This window comes from Procambarus clarkii, chromosome 71 (assembly GCF_040958095.1).
Source record: "Procambarus clarkii isolate CNS0578487 chromosome 71, FALCON_Pclarkii_2.0, whole genome shotgun sequence".
In the NCBI taxonomy this organism is placed as follows: domain Eukaryota; kingdom Metazoa; phylum Arthropoda; class Malacostraca; order Decapoda; family Cambaridae; genus Procambarus; species Procambarus clarkii.
In genome coordinates, this window is record NC_091220.1 from 9,115,767 (window position 1) to 9,137,898 (window position 22,132).

The following is a 22,132-nucleotide window of genomic DNA, read 5'->3' on the forward strand; positions in this document are numbered from 1 at the left end:
GAGAACGGGTTGTTATATAATATATAAAAGACACTTGGTCACCACACCCCACACACACACAGCAGGAACAGCCACACAGGGCGAAGAATCCAGAACAGGAACTTTAAGCCAGAGGTGACTGATCTGACCACTAGCACATCAGTTCAAGGACTGGGGTGGTGGAGCCAGCTCCACCTTCCCTTCCCCTTTGGGAGAGGATGGGGGTAGTGCTAAAGAGTGGGAGTGCTAGTTGCAAGAAGGGTTGCTTGTTTGATTTCTTTCTAGGGGAGTTATTTTGCTCTTTAAGGATGTAGACTGCACAGGTTAACCAGTCGTTAACCTTTCTGGGTCCTTCCCCGGTCGATGACAATTATGCAGCCCATTCTCTGAATAGACAGTATATTTTAATACTAAATGTAATAAGTACAATCTTGACTATCAGCACAGTACATAAATACACTTAATTGCCAGCATCGCACCAAAATATTGTGAATATTAGAGTTTATCCGAAAAGCTATATAGAAACCCACGACCTAACCTAAGCTTGGGAGTGTAGCAGGACAAGCATGTAAATAGCATTTATTGCTTCTTAACACTTTCGCGCTATCTGAACGCGCCGGCGCGTCCCGTTTCGTCTAACGCTAACGCATAGTGGACATAAAGTTGAGTCCTCTTTTAAAATATTTGTATAAAATTCAATTTTTATCCGATTTACTTTGGGTTTGTTTCAAACTGCGCGCTATGAGGCTCTCTTTCTCACCACTAGGCTGCATGGTACAATAAGTTCATGAAAGGTGTGGATAACTTCGATCAAATGGTATTTTGTCCCAAACGGGTTGCAGGTGGGTGACTTTAGCCGTTTATACTGGTAATGCTTCCCCCATATCATGTATTATATGCATATGTCTGTTTAGGGAATTTTATTCCGATCAATATACAACCAAAAATAACTGTGTGCAACAAGTATAAACTTGACAAACATAACAAAAGTAAAAACATTTCGTGTGTGTTTGACGCTCACTGATATGTTCCAGCGTTGTTTTATATTTGGCGCTATTCTAACTTACGCTTTGTTGATATTTTTTACCTATGGGCACATAGAACATTCTATTGCGAACACATTGACACAAAAATGAATGACGTACATAGAAAATTAATGTCATGAGAGTGAAATAAGTATAAACTTTCAAAGCGCCGTGCGTCGTCCCGTCACCGATACCGGGTAACAATTTCACCACTTCCCACACTCTTGCGGGCGGGCCGCATCATTATTCTACGCTTATATTCATATCACCGTGTTGGGAATTTCATTGCGAGTCCATTGATACCAAAATTAACGCTGTAGAATAAGTGTGGAGGTGATTACAATCCCAAGAGTAAAAACATTTTGTTGCTGATGGGCGCTCACGGCGAGTCATCTTCGTAGTTATTTATTTGGTGCTGGTATCCCTATACGTTTCGTGACTTTTTTTACTGATGTTCTTCTAGAGAATTTTATTGCGAACACGTTGGTACCAAAATGAAATACGTAGCATGAGAACTAAGGTCAGAAGAGTAAAAAGAGTATACACATTTTTGTTTTTACGCTTAAGCGATAAAAACGCTGCGCGCACATTCGGTTGGCTGAGTGACCTTTGCGGAAAGCGCGAAAGTGTTAATTACAATGAGTACTTAACCTATAGTTATATCGATATTACAATTTTATAAAACTAATAAAACAAAACTAAAGTCTCAATAAATTATAAAGTAACTCAGGATATTTTCAAATTTTGTATAAAATCTCTATTGTTTAATAAAACTAAAAAAAGAAATTCTTTATATTTAAAATTTGTTTATATAGAATTGAACACAAAAACCTCTAGCTAAAAATTTTGAGTGTATTAACATAAAATTAGGAGAAAATTTATGGGGAGGTAAATTTAACAGCACAATTAAGTGTATTTATGTACTATGCAGTCAGGAATGTACTTATTACATTTAGTATTAAAATGTACTGTCTACTCGGAGGAAGGGTTGAATTATGATGTACTTTAAATGTAAAGTGCTCATAGGCCATTGCTCCCTGAGGGGACCAGGTTCTGGCTCGTGGTTCCATGTAGCCATAAGGACTCCTGTGACCGATGACCCCAAACTAATATAGCATTAGTTCAATGGATAGCTTCATGGAGCCGACAGGGCGCCATTATTATCATTGTAGTGCTGTGGCTCCTAGCTATACAGTGGTGCTGTGAACTCCTGCTGCATGCACCAGCCTTGGTCATTCTCCTAGCACTGAGGCTCTCACAGCCAGGAGAGATGCAGATTATTTTTTTTTTTAAGATGGTATCTGTTTACTGGAGCCCTGAAGAACAGATTGTGAGCCCCGTGCACTGGTTGCAGTGTGCACCATCAATGAAACAACTCTGGTTGCCATGCACAGTTCAAGGGGTAATCCACGCAGTCACGATAGGACAAAAGACAACCAAGAATTCTTTCAAATTTACTGGGAAGTTCTGGAGGCCCGAATTGATGCCCAACCAAGATTTTTACAGTTGGCCCGCTTACACTCTGGCCCTTGGGTAATCGTGTTCATATCTTTACGCTCCACCTTCAGATCACAAAGATATCACAACAGCATGACATATCAACGAGGACATCATTTTGGAGCAATGTGGTGACTTGAACCAGTGTTCCAGTGGTTCCCAGACACCTGACCTAACCCACTCAGGGTTCAGGGATGGCAAGTCCAGCCTCACAGGGTTAATTGAATTCTACGACCAGGCAACAAAAATCAGGCAAGAAAGAGAGTGGGCAGACTGCATATTTTTGGATTGCCAGAAAGCCTTTGATATAATACCACACAAGAGGCTATTGAAAAAGCTGGAGATGCAGGCTGGAGTGAAAGGGAAAGTACTCCATTGGATAAGGGAGTACCTAAGCAACAGAAGACAACGAGTCACTGTGAGAGGTGAGGTCTCAGATTGGCGAGACGTCACAAGTGGAGTCCCATAGGGGTCAGTCCTTGGACCTATGCTGTTTCTGATATATGTAAATGATCTCTCAGAGGGTATAGACTCGTTCCTCTCAATGTTTGCTGATGATACTAAAATTATGAGGAGGATTGAAACAGAGGATGATAGTAGGAGGCTACAAGATGACCTAGACAGACTGAATGAATGGTTCAACAAATGGCTGTTGAAGTTCAACCCTAGTAAATGCAAAGTAATGAAACTAGGCAGTGGAAACAGGAGGCCAGACACAGGATACAGAACAGGAGATGAAGTACTTCATGAAACGGACAGAGAGAAAGATCTAGGAGTTGATATCACACCAAACCTGTCTCCTGAAGCCCACATAAAGAGAATAACGTCTGCGGCATATGCGAGGCTGGCTAACATCAGAATAGCCTTCAGGAACTTGTGCAAGGAATCAGTCAGAATCTTGTACACCACATATGTAAGACCAATCCTGGAGTATGCGGCCCCAGCATGGAGCCCGTACCTTGTCAAGCGCAAGACGAAGCTGGAAAAAGTTCAGAGGTATGACTCTAGACTAGTCCCAGAACTAAGAGGCATGAGTTACGAGGAAAGGCTGCGGGAAATGCACCTTATGACACTGGAGACAGAAGAGTAAGGGGAGACATGATCACTACCTACAAAATCCTCAGGGGAATTGACAGGGTAGACAAGGATAAACTATTCAACACTGGTGGAAACTGAGTACCCAAATGAGCCACAGGGACGTTAGAAAGGACTTTTTCAGTGTTAGAGTAGTTAACAGGTGGACTGCATTGGGCAGTGATGTGGTGAACGCTGACTCCATACACAGTTTTAAATGCAGATATGATAGAGCCCAGTAGGATCAGAAATCTGTACACCATTATGTGAGAAATCTTTAAAGAATTTTGATAAAGAAAGAGATCTAGGGGTGGTTCTAGATAGAAAACTAACACCTGAGGACCACATAAAGGACGTTGTGCGAGGAGCCTATGCCACGCTTTCTAACTTCAGAATTGCTTTTAAATACATGGATGGCGATATACTAAAGAAATTGTTAATGACTTTTGTTAGGCCAAAGCTAGAATATGCAGTGGTTGTGTGGTGCCCATATCTTAAGAAGCGTATCAAGAAACTGGAAAAGGTGCAAAGACATGCTACAAAGTGGCTCTCAGAACTGAAGGGCAAGAGCTACAAGGAGAGGTTAGAGGCATTAAATATGCCAAAACTAGAAGACAGAAGAAAAAGAGGTGATATGATCACTACATACAAAATAGTAACAGGAATTGATAAAATCGATAGGGAAGATTTCCTGAGACCTGGAACTTTGAGAACAAGAGGTCATAGATTTAAACTAGCTAAACACAGATGCCGAAGAAATATAAGAAAATTCACTTTGGCAAACAGAGTGGTAGACGGTTGGAACACGTTAGGTGAGAAGGTGGTGGAGGCAAAGACCGTCGGTAGCTTCAAAGCGTTATATGACAAAGAGTGCTGGGAAGACGGGACACCATGAGTGTAGCTCTCATCCTGTAACTACACTTAGGTAATTACCAGTTGATTGACGGTTGAGAGGCGGGACCAAAGAGCCAAAGCTCAACTCCTGCAAGCACAAATAGACGAGTACAAATAGGCGAGTACTCAGCCCTGACAGGACAAAAGCCAAATAACCCAGGACTTTACTTAACACTTTGGCCTCCTAATGATGCTCTCGCCTTCATAAAACCAATTCACACAGAGTGAGGGATGACGCTCTGGGCACCACACATTAATTTTGTCTTAGTATTATTATTAAGTATAAACATTGTGAGTGACAGTTTAACACTGGGTTGTGCGCTCAACGGGAATTCTTGGCCTACTCTCCTTTGCGATGTGGGTTCCCTGTTGAGCATGCCAAAGTGTTAAATTAGTTCACTGGGAAGTTCTGGAGGCCTGAACTGGTTCACAACCAGGAATTTTATGATTGGCCAGGCTACACTCTGGCCTGTGGATAATGGTGTTCGGGCCTCCAGAACATTCCAGTCAATTCAGTAGAGTTCTGAGTTGGTTGAGGAGGCTCTGTTGATTTTTATTATCTGAATAATAAACTTCCATTTCATCCCCATCCTCATAACATCAACAAATAAGCCACCTTCTTGCCATGAAGATAGTGATAAAGATGTGCCAGAAAGACTAGATGGAAAGAACCGAGAAGGTCGAACCGGTGACCTTCATAAGGCCAATCTTATGATAGACAAAGCCATAAAAAAAACACCCAGGTTCGAAAATTTAGCAAGTAGCACCTGAAGCCAAGGCTTGAACCAACCACTAAGGAGCCAGAAGGACCATACTCTTCCCTGGTAGAACTCCCATCTGTCCAGGACCCAGAGCAACAGCTGAACCAGGAGAAAGGGGTACAGGAACCCCTACCTCTACCAGTACAGCCCAAAGGCATCCACTGCAAGAGCCTGGCAATCGGTGAACGGAGTTGAGTACATAGGAAGGCACTGATTCCACGCTGACACAAAGACGTCCACCTTCAGGTACCAGTATGTCTCACATGCCAATGGAAGAACACGATATTGATGGTCCACTTCTTGGAAACGTTACTTAAGTCTTTATTTGTAAATATGATTTTGAGTTCAACTCTTTAGTAAACTTTAATCTTTACCGACAGCTGGGTGGCACCTGACAGCTGGGTGACTGACAGCTGGGTAGCACTGGACAGCTGGGTGACTGACAGCTGGGTGGCACCTGACAGTTGGGTGACTGACAGCTGGGTGGCACCTGACAGCTGGGTGACTGACAGCTGGGTGGCACCTGACAGTTGGGTGCCTGACAGCTGGGTGGCCAGCGCTTCAGATTCGTAGTCCTGAGGTTCCGGCTTCAATCCCCGGTGGAGGTGGAGACAAATGGGCAAAATGTTTCTTTCACCCTTATGCCCCTATTACCTATCAGTAAATAGGTACCTGGGAGTTAGACAGCTGCTACATGGTGCTTCCCGAGGGGTGTGTAACAAAAAGGAGGCCTGGTCGAGGACCGGGCCGTGGGGAAGCTAAGCCCCGAAATCATCTCAAGATGACCTCAAGATAACCCTTTGTTTCTTCCTGCATATTTTCTATATATTTTAATTGCAATCTAATAAAATACTAGGATCATCTTATGTAATATAATGAAAATGTCATAGTAAACATGAAAAAAAAAAAGAGATAAACATGCTATACATATATGAAGATATCAGTATAGTTTGCACAATTTACTCAATATAATGAAACCCAAAAGGTGACTGAAGACTTACACAAATGAGTTGGAATGCCATCTCCCAGAGGATATTTGGTGTAGCGTGGGATTGTGACTGGTGTGAGGAGTGAAAACCGTGCAGACAGTAAAGGTTCAACACGAACTGCTAGAGGATCAGTTGGATGAAAGAGATTATACACTTGCTGACATGCTGGGCGTTGTATTGTACCTGCAAAAAGAATGACAAAAGTTATAGAATGGAATAATTTACTAGAATTTTGAGGCAATATTTAGTTCTCTGAATGATATATAGTACAATTGAAATTATGAAAGCTCAAAAACCAGGCATTGAATGTAATGCAATGCCATTTTCTGGGTGAGCCCCAGAGGCTCTCTGTAGCTATCACACTGATTAAGTGCCATATTACTAGGTGTCATCAGTTGTAGAGTTCTATTGGTCTACTGAGACCATGAGCCAGAACTTGGGCCCCCTCAGAGAGGAGCAGGGAGCAATGGCCTATGAACACTTTACATTTAAAGTTTATCATCTTTGCCACCAACCAAGGGAAGGCATCCAGAAAGATAGATGACTCAAAACAGATTACTGCATGGTTATGCAGACGAGGAGTCACAATAACGTGGCTGAAATATGTTGACCAAACCACACATTAGAAAGTGAAGAAACGACGCCGTTTCGGTCCATCCTAGACCATTCTTAAGTCGATTACATGTCAACACTGCATGGTTAAAATGAAACTGGAGCTTCAAAATTGCCAAAAGAACTCCCATACAATGAAAACCAAATCTCATGAAACCAGCTCCCTGCTAGTTTGCCCTCACCTTGCCTGGGAAAAGGAGGCAGCTGGCCCAGGGAAGTCAGGCCAGAACTCAACACAGGCCAGTTCTATAATGATAAAACCGGCCGATGATCTGGGGAATGGAGGGTGTCATGGAGCCTCTGGGGCTCATTCAGAAACTGCCATTTCATAACATTCAATGCTGGAATTTTGCATAAAGCCCTGTCAGCTCTTGTTCGACTCAAGATAACTACCCACAGAGGACAATGGGTCACTGACCAGGAAGACAGCAGCACTGCGGGTATCAAGTCAAAGGAGAGACTGACCGGCCGCAAAACATGACTCAATGCAACATACGGCCATAGAGGACCAGGGACATTAACAAAATACCAGACAGCCAAGACCCAAGTTGACCTCCAAAACCTCTGAGCTCAAATATAGGCTAAAAGATACATTTATTTTTTTTTTTATTTATGCATATACAAGAATGTACATTGGGAATGTGAGGATACATAATATGGTAATTACAGTCTTGTAAAGCCACTAGTACGCGCAGCGTTTCAGGCAGGTCCTTAATCTAAGAAAATTTTAAGGAGGTAAATACTTGCAAAATTTATAGACAAAAAAAAATGATAACGGTTACGTGGAATGAAAAAAATAAGATGAGAGAAAATTGTAGGTACAGTATATTAAAGCACATAGGTAGCTAAGATTGATTGCAATGACAGCTTGAATGGTAGTTGACAAAAATTGGTAGGCACAATACAGCAGAAACAATATAAGATTGATTGCAATGACAGCTTGAATGGTAGTTGACAAAAATTGGTAGTCACAATACAGCATATGGCTAGCACAAAAGAAGACAGCAATGAACACAATGATAAGGTTGTTTGATATTACATAAAAATTAGGAGATTGGGTAACACTAGGTACAGAGCAAATTTAAAGCTCAGTGTAGGAAACTAAGAAGATAAAGTTAGGTACTTTTTGGTTTTGCTTTTAAATAAGGCAAAAGTTTTACAGTTTTTCAATTCACTAGGGAGTGAGTTCCATAGACTAGGTCCCTTAATTTGCATAGTGTGTTTACACAGATTAAGTTTGACCCTGGGGATATCAAAGAGATATTTATTTCTGGTGTGGTGATAATGGGTCCTATTACATCTGTCCAGGGAGAGTTTCAGAGCATGGTTTGCATTTAAGAACAGGGTTTTGTAAATGTAGTTGACACAAGAGAATGTGTGAAGGGAGTTAATATTTAGCAAGTTTAGGGATTTAAACAAGGGAGCTGAGTGTTGTCTTAAAGCAGAGTTAGTTATTATTCTGATAGCAGATTTTTGCTGTGTGATGATGGGCTTAAGGTGGTTTGCAGTGGTAGACCCCCATGCACAGATACCATAATTAAGATAGGGGTAGATTAGTGCATAATATAGTGAGAGGAGAGCAGAGTTAGGAACATAATATCTGATTTTGGTGAGTATACCAACTGTCTTAGAGACTTTCTTAGTTATGTGTTGAATGTGGGTGCTGAAGTTGAGTCTCTTGTCTAGGAATAGGCCAAGAAACTTGCCATCATTTTTATTACTGATGTTAATGTTGTCTATCTGTAGCTGAATTGCATTTGATGATTTGCTTCCAAATAAGATGTAGTAAGTCTTTTCGATGTTTAATGTTAGTTTGTTCGTTGACATCCATAAGTGGACTTTTTTTAATTCATTATTCACAACATTATTTAGTGTATGTGGGTTGAGGTCTGAATAGATAAGGGTAGTATCGTCAGCAAACAATATAGGTTTGAGAATATTAGAGACATTAGGCAGATCGTTTATATATATAAGAAATAGAAGAGGTCCTAAGATACTGCCCTGTGGCACTCCAACGGTAATTGGTAGAGTGGAAGAAGTTGTATCATTGATGGTTACATATTGGTGTCTGTCACTAAGATAGGATCGGATGTAGTCAAGGGCAAGGCCTAGGATTCCATAATGCTGGAGTTTAAGTAAGAGGTAGTTGTGATTAACAGTATCAAAGGCTTTTCTTAGGTCAATGAAGAGTCCAATCGGAAACTCATTTTTGTCAAGGGCTGAGTAGATAACGTCAAGGAGACTAATGATTGCATCGTTGGTGCTCTTTTGGGACCGGAAGCCAAATTGGCAGGGGCTGAATATGTCGAATTTTACGAGGTAGGAATAGAGCTGTTTGTAAATAATTTTTTCAAATATTTTTGATAGAATGTGTAGATTTGATATTGGTCTATAATTGTTTATGTCCGCCGGATTGCCTCCTTTATGGACTGGCGTTACTCTTGCTTTTTTGAGGATATCAGGGAAGGTGTGACACTATAGATTTGTTGAACAGTAGAGCTATGGGTGGGGCAAGGGCATGGGAGGCTCTCTTGTACACAATGGACGGAATTTCACTGGTGTTCCCTGCCTTGGTTTTTAGAGAGTGTATGATGGACACAACATCTGCCGGGCTGATTGGTGAAAGGAGAAGAGAGTTTGGATAGCTGCCTGAGAGATATGTGTTAATATGTGTCCAAGTCTGTGGGATTTTACTGGCAAGATTAGCACCAACCGATGAAAAGAAACTATTAAATTCATTTGCCATTTCTAAATCAGTTGACGGTATATCCCCATCCTTGTAGAGTTTTATTTGGTTATGTGAGTGTTGTTTAGTTCCTAGGATACTAGAGATTGTTTTCCAAGTGCTTTTCATGTTGCCTTTTGCTTCATTGAATCTATTCACATAATATGCAAGTTTTGCCTTTCTTATGATACTGGTAAGCATTGATGAGTACCTTTTAGTTACTTCCTTTGAAACTAGGCCAATCATAAGTTTCTTTTTATATTCATGTTTCTTGTTGATTGAGTTGAGAATGCCACTTGTGTGCCACGGATTGTTTAATCTTTTGTCAGTTACTTGCTTGGTAAGAAGGGGGCAATGAAGGTTGTAGAGGCTTAGAGTTTTGGAGAGGAAGAGGTTAGCTAATGAATTTATATCTTGGGTACATTACTAAAGCTGTCTGCCAGAGCAACATATTTATGGACAGCATGGGCATGAGGGTAGATGGCAGTCTGGCAAGCTTTAGGGACACTGCAGGCAACCTGAGAAAAATGAGCCCTGGAACAGGGAACCAGGGAAACCGCATTGACCCACAACGAGTCCACCAAAACACAACCAGTGGCACGAAGGTATGGCCAAAGCACTTGATGCACCCCCTCGTGGGGGCCTCGTAGCCTGGTAGATACGCGCAGGACTCGTAATTCTGTGGCGTGGGTTCGATTCCCGCACGAGGCAGAAACAAATGGGCAAAAGTTTCTTTCACCCTGAATGCCCCTGTTACCTAGCAGTAAATAGGTACCTGGGAGTTAGTCAGCTGTCACGGGCTGCTTCCTGGGGGTGGAGGCCTGGTCGAGGACCGGGCCGCGGGGACACTAAAAGCCCCGAAATCATCTCAAGATAACCTCAAGATAACCCCGACCAAACCAACCAAGCATCCACAACTAAAGGACCCCTCCAGAAGCCTGTTGAGACATTCTTCAACAGAAAAGAAGGAGCCAGCTGCAACCTAACAAAACTACCACCAGGACCAAAGGAAGAAAACCCCTGGCTCATGTACACCTCTGTGTGGGAACACTGCCTCAAGGTTGAAAACACTAAAGAAAATGGGAAACCGGAGCCAGAGCGATATGACCGCCTGGGATGACATCAGTATGGAACTGACCTGTGCTCACCTAGTTGTGCTTGTGGGGGTTGAGCTTTGGCTCTTTGGTCCCATCTCTCAACTGTCAATCAACTGGTGACAGCTGATTGACAGAGCACAATAGGCTCAGATTCCTGAGCCTATTGGGCTCTAACATATCTACATTTAAAACTGTTAGTGAAGTCTGCCTCCCTCACATCACTGCCTAATGCATTCCATTTGTTAACTACCCTGACACTGACAAAATTCTTTCTAATGTCTCTCTGGCTCATTTGGGTACTCAGTTTCCACCTGTGTCCTCTTGTTTGTGTTCCACCCATGCTAAATAGTTTGTCTTTGTCCACCCTATCAATTCCTCTGAGTATTTTGTAGGTGGTAATGATGTCTTCCCTTACTCTTCTGTCTTCCACGGATGTGAGGTTGAGCTCCCATCGCCTTTCCTCGTGACTTATATCTCTCAGTTCTGGGACTAGTCTGGTAGCATACCTCTGAATCTTGTGTAACTTTGTCTTGTGTTTAACTAGATATGGACCCCAGGGTGGAGCTGCATACTCCAGGCCTGGTCTGACATAAGTGGTATACAAGGTTCTGAATGATTCCTTACACAAGTTTCTAAAGGCAATTTTGATGCATATGCCACTGATGATATCCTTTTGATGTGGGCTTCTGGGGACAAGTTTGGTGTGATATCAACCTCCAGATCTCTCTCTCTTTGACTCTTGCAAGATTACACCTCCTAGATGGTACCGTGTGTTCAGCATCCTAGTCACTTCACCCAATTTCATTACTTTTCAATTTCCCGAGTTAAACTTCAGTAGATTAGCCATTTCCTAGACCATTCCTCCAGTTAGTTCAGGTCGTCCTGTAGTCTCTGTCTATTTTCATCTGTTTTGATTCTTCTCATAATTTTTGCATCATCAGCAAACATTGAGAGGAATAAGTCTATACCCTCTGGATGATCATTTACATATATCAGAAACAGGATGGGTACAAGTACAGAGTCCTGAGGGACTCCACTGGTGACGCTCTCGGCACTGATATCTCCCCCATCACAGTTACTTGCTGTTTCCTGTTGCTTATATAGTATATTCCCTTATCCAATGGAACACCTTATTTTTTATTCCTGCCTGTTTCTCAAACTTTTTAAACAGCCTCTAATGGGGTACTGTGTCAATGGGTTTCTGACAGTCTAAAAATACGCAGCCTGTCCACCCTTCCCTTTCCTGCCTGGTAATAGAACTTTATTAAATCTGTGAGACATGATTTACCATCCCTGAACCCATGCTGGTGTCATGTTACAAAGTTTCTCTCCAGATGTTCTACGAGTTTTTTCCTCACGATCGTTTTTTCACCTTGCATGGTATACAAGTTAGCAAAACTGGCCTGTAGTTCAGTGCCTCTTGCCTGTCACCCATTTTATTAAATTGGGACTACTTTAGCTGCCTTCCAGCTTTCTGGTAGGTCTCCTGTTTCCAGTGACTTGGTATAAACCACAGAGAGTGGTACACTTCATGCTTCTACACCTTCCTTTAGTATCCATGGTGAGATTCTGTCAGGCACAACAGCCTTTGTCACATTCAGCTCCAACAGATTCCTTTTGATCTAATCACTGGTAAGCTCAAATTCCTCCAAGGTTGCTCAGTTCACCACCACCACCTTTCAGAACAGGGACCTCTTCTTACTCCAGTATGAAGACCTCCTGGAATCTCTTATTGAGTTCTTCGCACACCTTGTCATTCTCTGTGTATCTTCTCTTTCCTTTTCTCGGTTTAATCACTTGTTCCTTCACTGCTGTTTTCCTCTTGATGTGGCTGTGGAGCAGATTTGGTTGAGTCTTGGCTTTACTTGCAATGTCATTATCATACTCTCTCTCTGCTTCCCTCCTCAATTTCAGGTACTCATTCCTGGCCCTCTGGTATCTTTCCTTGCTCTCTAGTGTTCTGTTATTTCTGTAGTTTCTCCATGTTCTTGTACTTAATTGCTTTTCTTCTTTATATGCCTGATTGAATCATGGATTCGTCTGTTGCTTTTAATTTTTCTCCCTTTGGGATGGGATAAACCTGTGTGCAGCGTCCTGGCACTTCTGGGTTATGTACTCCATCGTATTTTGTACAGTCTTTTCTCTCAGTTCTGCTTCCATGGTATTCCCATTAAGAAGTTCTTAATATCATCAAGTTTCCTCTTTGGTAAGCCAACTTTTTCCTTTCCAATCCTTTTCTTGGATAGGTTATCACTACCTCCACCAGATAGCGTACTTATATATCAGGACGCTGTGGTCACTCATTCCTCGGGGGCTTCAAATATGACTTCACTTATGTCTGACTCAATCAAGTTGAATATCATGTCGAGTCAAGCTGGTTCATCATTGCCCCTCATTCTTGTGGGTCCCTTGACATGTTGGCTCAAAGTTTCTTGTTGCCATGTACAATAGTTCAGCTCTCCATGTCTCTGCACCCCCATGTGGTTCTCCATTCTCCCAGTTTATCATTCCATGGTTGAAGTCGCTCATGATTAAGAGTCTGGATCCATTCCTGCAGGCAACTATAGCTGAATTATTATATTAATAGTTGCCATGTTGTTCCTATTAATCTCCTGTATAGGTCTTCTGTCATTCAATGGAGGGCTGTAAATGGCTGCTACTATTATTTTAGCAATGGCATGCAAGGAAGCTATTATGACAATGGCAACGGCCATTGTCATAGTTCCTATTATGTAGTCTATGAATCCTTCACAGCAGAGGATATTCATCTCTTTGAAACTCCAGTCCTTCCTTATCAGCAGGGTCACTCCTCCTCCTCTTCTCCCTTCCCTCTCTTTCTTTACTAAATAGTAGTACTGCAGAAACACTGCATTTGTTATGATGCCTGACAATTCCTTTTCTGTCAGTCCTATTACATCTGCATTTTCTTTCTGTGCCCTTTCGTCCAGTTCACTTGCTTTATTTGTAATCCCATCAATGTTTGAAGCCATGGCCATGGCACCGAACCCAGAAAACCTGGAAGAGGAAGCCGGTGACGCAACAACTGACGCAGGGACACCGAGGGTCGAACCCAGTGATCGCGAGAGTGCTGAAAGAGGCTACCCACGAAGATAGCAGAACAGCCTCCGAATCTAAACCTTGATCAGCAGATATACCAGAAGAGCAAAGTTCAGGCTCCCACACACCTCCTCAAGCCACTGCCGAGTGACCCAGATCTTCCCTCAAAAACAGCCAATGGTGGGACTGCAACCAGTGCAAGGCTGCAGAAGGGAAAGAATGAGATGCAGTCTGAGAATCCCAAACAAGGCCCAGCCAAGTCCGAACCTGGGACAGAACCAACTGGCACATCTGCCAGTTCACCAGGAACCTGAATCCAACGAACTGGGAATCGAGTCAGATCCTGAATAGCAAACAAGCAGACCAACTGGGAGCCCACACGAACTAGTTGTTGAGGTAGGCCAAGACCTGAAGACCTAGCAGATGAAGACAGGCCACCATGACCCCGAGTCAAATGTGTATGAATGCAAGGTGCCAGATACAGCCCGAAAGAGAGAAGCAGAAAGTCTATCACCCTATCACAAAACCTGACCAATTTCTGAACCCCAGATAGATAGGGAAATGCCAATACACATTTTTTATGTCTAGGGAAATCATCCAAGTGTCCAGATCGAGAACGAAATGGCAATCACCCACTGCAATACCTATGCCAAACACTGGCATTTCCCTCCTATGGGCCTTCACAGTGCCACATATGCCGGTGTTGTGGTCAAGGAGGCATCTGGTCAACAAGGGGCTGGTATAGTATTTGTCGGTGAACAGTACATGCCCCTTGTTTAGCAACGTTCCATGAGGGCTTTGACGACACTGCCAAAGAACCCGTGTGGATCTTGACCTGGTATGTCGACGTCTGTACCTGAATACAGTATCATGTTCATGACGATACAAGTTTTGCAGATACAGCACGAAAAACTTTAGTCCAAACTGGTGTCGCTTTGATGGGATGTACTGCTTGAATGCAAGTTGTCCCTTGAAGAGGAGTAGCAATTCATCAATCACATTTTCTCCTGGTACAAAATAGTCACGGAACTTGCCTCTCATATCACTAAAAATCTTCTGCACCTTCCAAAGTCTGTCTTGTCTGTCTTCATTTTCGTTATTCTCAGAGTGCAGGCACCTGAGAAGCAGCAGGAACCTATCACATGACATGTACCTGTTGAACACGAGGGATGGAACAAGGCTGTCTTTGCTCCAATAATCCTGGATGATGTATTTCTCAGAGTGTTTCATCATCATGCTCAATGCAAGAAACACGTACATTTCCTCATTTGTGGTGTCCTTCCATCCTGTCATGCAAGAGGCAGATAAAATGAAGGTGTCTATGAGGCTGTGAGCGTATCTGTTCGTCTCTGCCATAAGATGGTTTATGAATTCATTATCAAAATATGCCAGGAAATACAGTGGCACCTCGACATACGATTGCCCCTACTTAGGATAATTTCGAGTTACGATATAAATTTCATTGAAAAATGCCACTCGACATCCGATATTCGTTGGTACACGTTCGGGTCGACTTAGCGTGTGGTTCCCGGTCACGCGGCCGCCTTGCCTCAGTGTACTACAGCTGCCCGCTAAGTGACGATCGCGCCTATAAGATATTCCGCTTTTGTGGTGATTTTTTGCATTTTGAACATTAAAGTAATTATTATCTATTGCACCATGAGTACCAGGAAAGTCAGTGGTAAGGCTCAACATATGAGATCCCACGTAAGAATGACCATAGAGCAGAAACAAGAGATCATTTGTAAATATGAAGATGGTGTGCGGGTAGGTGAACTGACTAGGCAGTACAACAAATCTCAGTCAACGATATCCACCATACTGGCTAAGAAAAAGGACATTTTGAGTGCTAAAGTGGCAAAAGGCGTATCAATAATCACGAAACATAGAACACAAACACTTCAGGATGTTGAACAGTTATTATTAATTTGGATACACAACAAGGAGTTAGCGGGTGATAGCGTTTCGGAGGCCATCATTTGTGAAAAGGCAAGAAAATTGCATGAAGACCTTTTAATGAAAACCCTTGGAATGAGTGATGCAAAAGTGAAAGAGTTTAAGGCAAGCAGGGGATGGTTTGAGAAATTTAGAAAAAGAAGTGGAATTCATAGTGTTGTGAGGCATAGGAAGGCTGCCAGCGCAGACAAACCAGCGGCTGAAAGATTCATTGGCGAATTTAAAGATTTTGTGCAGAGTGAGGCATACCTACCACAACAAGTGTTTAATTGTGACGAGACAGGGCTATTCTGGAAAAGATTGCCAAAGAAAACATACATTACCAAGGAGGAGAAGTCATTGCCTGGACACAAGCCTATGAAAGATCGGTTTACTCTTGTGTTGTGTGGTAATGCGAGTGGCGATTTGAAAATTAAACCCTTGCTTGTGTATCATTCCGAAAATCCAAGGGTTTTCAAAAAATATAATGTGCAGAAACACAAAATGTGTGTGATGTGGAAGGCTAAAGCTAAGGCATGGGTGACTAGGCAATTTTTAACGGAGTGGGTGAATATGGTGGTGTGCCCTGCCATCAAAAAATATTTGCAGGAGAACAGTTTGCCACTCAAGGCCCTGCTTCTCCTCGATAATGCTCCTGCCCATCCTCCAGGCTTGGAGGATTCATTGGATGAGGAATTTAAGTTTCTTACAATAAAGTTCCTTCCTCCCAACACCACTCCTCTACTTCAACCTATGGACCAGAAAATCATTGCCAATTTTAAGAAACTTTCATAAAGGGCACTTTTCCGGAGATGTGTCGAAGTGACGGATGCCACAAACCTCACCCTCAAAGAGTTCTGGAAAAACCATTTTAACATTTATAGTGCTTTAAAACTTGTTGACAAAGCCTGGCAAGAAGTGACTGTAAGAACCATGATCTCGGGCTGGAGAAAACTGTGGCCTGAATGTGTTGCAGAACGAGACTTTGAGGGGTTTGAGCCTGAACCTGAAGTGTCTCTCATTGAGGAAATTGTTTCTCTGGGTCGGCAATTGTGTTTGGAGTTGGATGGGGCTGATGTGGAGGAGTTGGTGGAAGAACACAACGAAGAACTGACCACCAAAGAACTCCAAGCCCTTCAAAAGGAGCAGCAAGAAGAGGTAGCTGAGGAAATTTCTTCAGGGGAGGATGTGCCAGTAGAGGATGTTTCTTCCTCAAAAATTAAGAAAATGTGTGCAGCATGGGAAGAATTGCAAACCTTTGCTGAAACAACTCGCCCAAATCAAGCTGCAGTAGGTCGTTGCCTTAACCTATTCAATGACACTGTGATGCATCATTACAGACAAATGTTAAAATGAAGGGAAAAACAAATGTCTCTTGACAAATTTGTAGTGAGACTAACAAGCACTGAACCACAACCAGGTCCTAGTGGTGTTCAGGCAAAACGTAGGAGAGAGAGTATCCCAGAGAAAACATCACTGCCTGATGTGATAATGGAAGGGGACTCCCCTTCCAAACAGGAACAACTCTCCTCCTCCCCCCCCCCTCATCACCATCTTCCATACGCCATCAAGAGCCCTCCATAAAGGTAAGTGAAACTTTGGTACTGTATTGTAGTTAGAAAAAATCATTGTATTCAGTATAAAATGTATTTGTATGTCAATATTTTGGAGGGTGGGGAACGGATTAATTCAAATCCATTTATTTCTTATGGGAAAAATTGCTTCGACTTACGATATTTCGACTTACGATCCGTCTCCGGGAACGGATTAGCATCGTAAGTCGAGGCCCCATTGTAGTCGATTTCAGCCATGTCGTCACCTGTATAGGGAAATAATGGTGTCACACCAAAATCGGTACCATCAAATGCAGTCTCCATGGTGTAGTGGTAAGACACTCGCCTGGCGTTCCGCGAGCGCTATGTCATGGGTTCGTATCCTGGCCGGGGAGGATTTACTGGGCGCAATTCCTTAACTGTAGCCTCTGTTTAACGCAACAGTAAAATGTGTACTTGGATGAAAAAACGATTCTTCGCGGCAGGGGATCGTATTCCAGGGACCATAGGATTAAGGACTTGCCCGAAACGCTACGCGTACTAGTGGCTCTACAAGAATGTAACAACTCTTGTATATATCTCAAAAAAAAAAAAAAAAAATGTTGGAATTTGTGGGACAAATCTCTCACAATCCTACCATATAAGTACACCCAGAGGTTTGGTTTTGGTGCCAACACCACAGCGAGCATTAGAAACACAGCTCCATGGTCTTTTGCTAGATCTGCATTTAGGTACGCCAGGAGATGAGGCTGTTCTGCGTATCGTAGACCTACCACGAACACCTGATGTCGAGGGAATACCATCGTCATTGTCGTCTGGCAGTGTGACATGCTGCCTCTTGCCTTGGCATGTTGCTGGAGCAGCAAAACCCCGGTTAGTAACACCCTCGCTGCTCGTACTCAGTTCGTCAACACTACTTGTATCGGAGCCTATGTCACTGAAGCCCAAGAATGATTCATCGTAAGTACTGAATAGATTTGCATCAGAGGACACACATGGTGATGGTGACTCTTGCGGTGTTGACCCAGGTCGGCGAGACAGGCCTGGCGAGGCGTGTGTACTGTATACATTCGTGACATCCTCCACCTCAGTCTCTCCCTCACTCGTGTCAGACCTCTGTGTAAGGTCTTTCTCTGGATCGTAGTCTAAATCATCATCCATGGCACCATCATCATACAATATGTCGCATATTTCCTCCTCTGAGAGTCGTTTTCCATGACCGTGGCTGACCGTGGAGTGGGAGCTCGTAGACAATGTGTCAGACATAGTTGCTTCCTTGAAACTGAGGCTCCCCACGGCCCTGGGGCATGGTGGAATTTTTTTCAAAATGGCGGATGATCACTGGGGTCGTCAGGCATCCATTTTGTACACAAGTCACCGCACACCAGTTTTGAATGGTACGCTATACCTATAAGATCCCCGAGGTGAGTTACGCAGTGCAGTGGTTAAATATACCAAAACTAGATGATAGAAGAGAGGCAATATGATCACTGCATACAAAATAGTAACAAGAGTTGATAAAATTGATAGGGAAGAATTCCCGAGACCTGGAACTTCAAGAACAAGAGGTCATAGGTATAAACTAATTAAACAAAGCTTCTGAAGAAATATATGAAAATTCACTTTCGTAAACAGAGTGGTAGACGGTTGGAACAAGTTAGGTTAGAAGGTGGTGGAGGCCAGAACTGTCAGTAGTTTCAAAGGATAATACTGTATGACAAAGAGTGCTGGAAGGACAGGACACCATGAGTGTAGTTCTCATCCTGTAACTACACTCAGGTAATTACATGACAATAACTTCATCTTGAGGGTTAATGTATATATAATATAATGTAAGTTTTATATTATGAAAAATATACCCACATTTGCCATTATAAATACATATTTCATTAATGAAATGATAGATATACCATTGGTAGTAAGAGCTATCACAAAGTATATTTTTTTAAATAATGCTTATGCATAAAATACTTACAGTTTTTATCAGAGGTAATAATCATTTTCCGATACACTAGCACTAGAGCAAGAGGACAGCCAAACATGAAGAAATCTGTCACTTCAAATTCCAATTTGCAGTGGCTGTAATCACTGTAAAAAGAAAAAAAAATAAAGTGATATAAAATTAGGTTATGGGTGAATAGAAAAATTTCCTTTCAGAACAAAACACAAGGATCAAGAAAAGATCAATCATTGTCCTAAAATATTTTTATCACGACAGTAAGGGCAAGATGACATTCTACTGCTGCAACAGGAATCTTATCAATCTTCCTTGTCCGGTCTAACTGATCATAACGAGGCACTTGATGGAGAAAAGCTCAATCCAAGTCCAAGTGATGACAAAGTTTAGACATAAAGACACAAATATTTTCCAAAGTGTACTTGGCATCACAAGGCCTGCCAAGTAGATCTCTTGTGAGCTGTCAGCTGACCCACCTGAACACTACCCATAACCCGTTCTCGCAAATTCGTAAAGTCAATATTGACTTATTAACTACGTGCATAGGTGATATACTAAACATAATAGATACCCTTATAAAGATTCATAGAAAACACCGACCTCACCTAACCTTGTTAGTATCTTAAGATAAGCATCTTATAGCTTCGTAATTAGAATTATTACTTAACCTATACCTATTATAGGTTAGGTAATAATTATAATTACGAAGCAATAAGATGCTTATCTTAACATACTAAGTAGGTTAGGTAAGGTTGGTGTTTTCTATGAATCTTTTTAAGGGTATCTATTATGTTAAGTATGTCACCTATGCACATATTTAATAAGTCAATATTGACTTATTAAATTTGAGAGAACGGGTTGCTGCCACACAATGGCAGCATGTTCTGATTACGGCGACAAGAATGCAGTGCACAAGGAAATTGGACTAGAAAAAACCAGCATTGAATGTAATGAAATGACATTTTCTGAGTTGAGCCCCGGAGGCTCCCTGAAGGTAATGGACTGATATCTGCTATATTAGTCCAAAGCATAGATTATCTTGAGGTTATCTTGAGATGATTTTGGGGCTTAGCGTTCTCGTGGCCCGTCTTCAACCAGGCCTCCTTTTTGTTACACACCCCCAGGAAGCAGCCCATAGCAGCTGTCTAACTACCAGGTACCTATTTACTGCTAGGTAACAGGAGCATCAGGGTGAAAGAAACTTTTTGCCCATTTGTCTCCAACTCCTCCAGGGATCAAACCCGGAACGTCTGGACTACGAATCCAAAGCACTGTCCACTCAGCTGTTAAGTGCCCACCTCTTGAGCCTCAAGAGTTAAACCCCTTAACAATTAGCATCAGTTAATTGGAGTTGGAGCTCTTTGCCTACCAGAAACCATGAGCCAGAACCTGGTTCACTCAAGAGTGGCACAGGAAGCAATTGCTTATGAACACTCCACTTTGTGAGAGTATAGTCATGTCTGTCACTGACTGGAGCTATCACCCAGAAAGATAGACAAACCATTACAAACCCCCTACTGTTAAAACATTGCAACAGAAGACCAAACAGAGCTCAAGAACTTCCCCAAAAAGGAAACAACAAACAAGCAAATGTCTAATCAAACAGCACGCCCGCTCGTTTGTGACCCCGTTTGTGAGGGGGGAGGTCAGCAGTTCGTAGACTGATAACAAACCGCTGACCAGAGGGAGGGAGGGTATCAGGGAGCCTCCCGAGCTCAACCCAGAAAATAGCGTTTCATTACATTCAACGCAGGTTTTCTGAGGTGAGCCCCGTCGGATCCCTGACGCTATATGCCCACAGATAAGTAAGGGGAACTTAACCGGGAGGTGGCAGCATTGCATGACTCATGACAAAGATGGGACAACTGGCCACAACAAATACTTTATAGCCGTTGGGGAGCCGGTCGGCCGAGCGGACAGCACACTGATCCTGTGGTCCCGGGTTCGATCCTGGGTGCCGGCGAGAAACAATCGGCAGAATTTCTCTCACCCTATGCCCCTGCTACCTAGCAGTAAAATAGATACCTGGGTGTTAGTCAACTGTCACGGGCTGCTTCCTAGGGGTGGAGACCTGGTCGAGGACCGGGCCGCGGGGACACTAAAGCCCCGAAATCATCTCAAGATAACCTCAAGAAGAGAAGATAGCTACACAAGGCTGCCGAGGGCCTAGCACGTTAACAAGATAACGGGCAGCCAGGGCCTTGTTCGACCTCCAAAATCCCTGTGCCCAAATGTCAACCCAAGACATGTTGCTAAAACCGCAACAAGAGCTGTAACTTCTGCACATCATGGACACGAGGGTAGACCGCAGGCTGGCTAGACTTGATAACCTTTCTGACGACCTGAGAGACCCAAGCCCTGGAAGAGGGAACGAGGAAAGCTGGATCAACCCAAGCATGTACCCGGATACAGAACCCGAGGCGCGCAGGTGAAGGCGGAGAGCCGCAACCAGACACAAAACATGATGCATCCCTGGCCTGACTAACCAAGCATCAGTAACCCACAGACTCCTCCGGAACCTTCGCCATCTACTTCTTCTCCAGAAAAGAAGTAGATGGTTGCAAGCAAACAAAACGCCCCCCAGGGCCAAAGGAGGAGAAACATTTGCACTAGAGAAGAGCATGAAGCTCCCCAACCCAAAGGGAAGGCCAAAGCCAACAAAAACAATGCCTTCTTGAAGCAATCCTGAACCAAAGGGGCCACATCAAAATGAGGAGGAGAGAAAAAGAGAGCACATCGATCCAATATTTCTTTTTCTGTGGGGGATCCCCTATGGTTTCCCTGGAGCTTATCAGGCTAATGTATGTTATATTAGACCGGGATATTAGCTATTGAGTTCAAACCTACCAAAGAGCAGGGTCAGAACCTGGCCCCTTCAGAGAAGTTGCAGGGAGCAAAGGCCCTGGAACCCACCCCCCCCCTGTTGTTAGGAGTTTTCCTTATCTGCAATCAAATGGGGTTAGGCACCCAGAAAGGT

At 43.0% G+C, this 22,132-nt stretch overlaps 1 protein-coding gene across 12 annotated transcripts in view; it reads right to left on the reverse strand.

Moving 5' to 3' along the window:
* rdgB (retinal degeneration B) overlaps positions 1-22,132 on the reverse strand; it is a 507,955-nt gene that overhangs the window by 153,548 nt on the left and 332,275 nt on the right. For all 12 annotated transcript variants that reach the window (XM_069311958.1, XM_069311951.1, XM_045726080.2 and 9 more), the window contains 2 exons: positions 19,174-19,286; positions 6,232-6,402 (listed from right to left, as the gene is read on the reverse strand). In XM_069311958.1, the coding sequence (XP_069168059.1) occupies positions 6,232-6,402; positions 19,174-19,286 (284 nt within the window). The remainder of the gene's footprint in view (positions 1-6,231; positions 6,403-19,173; positions 19,287-22,132) is intronic.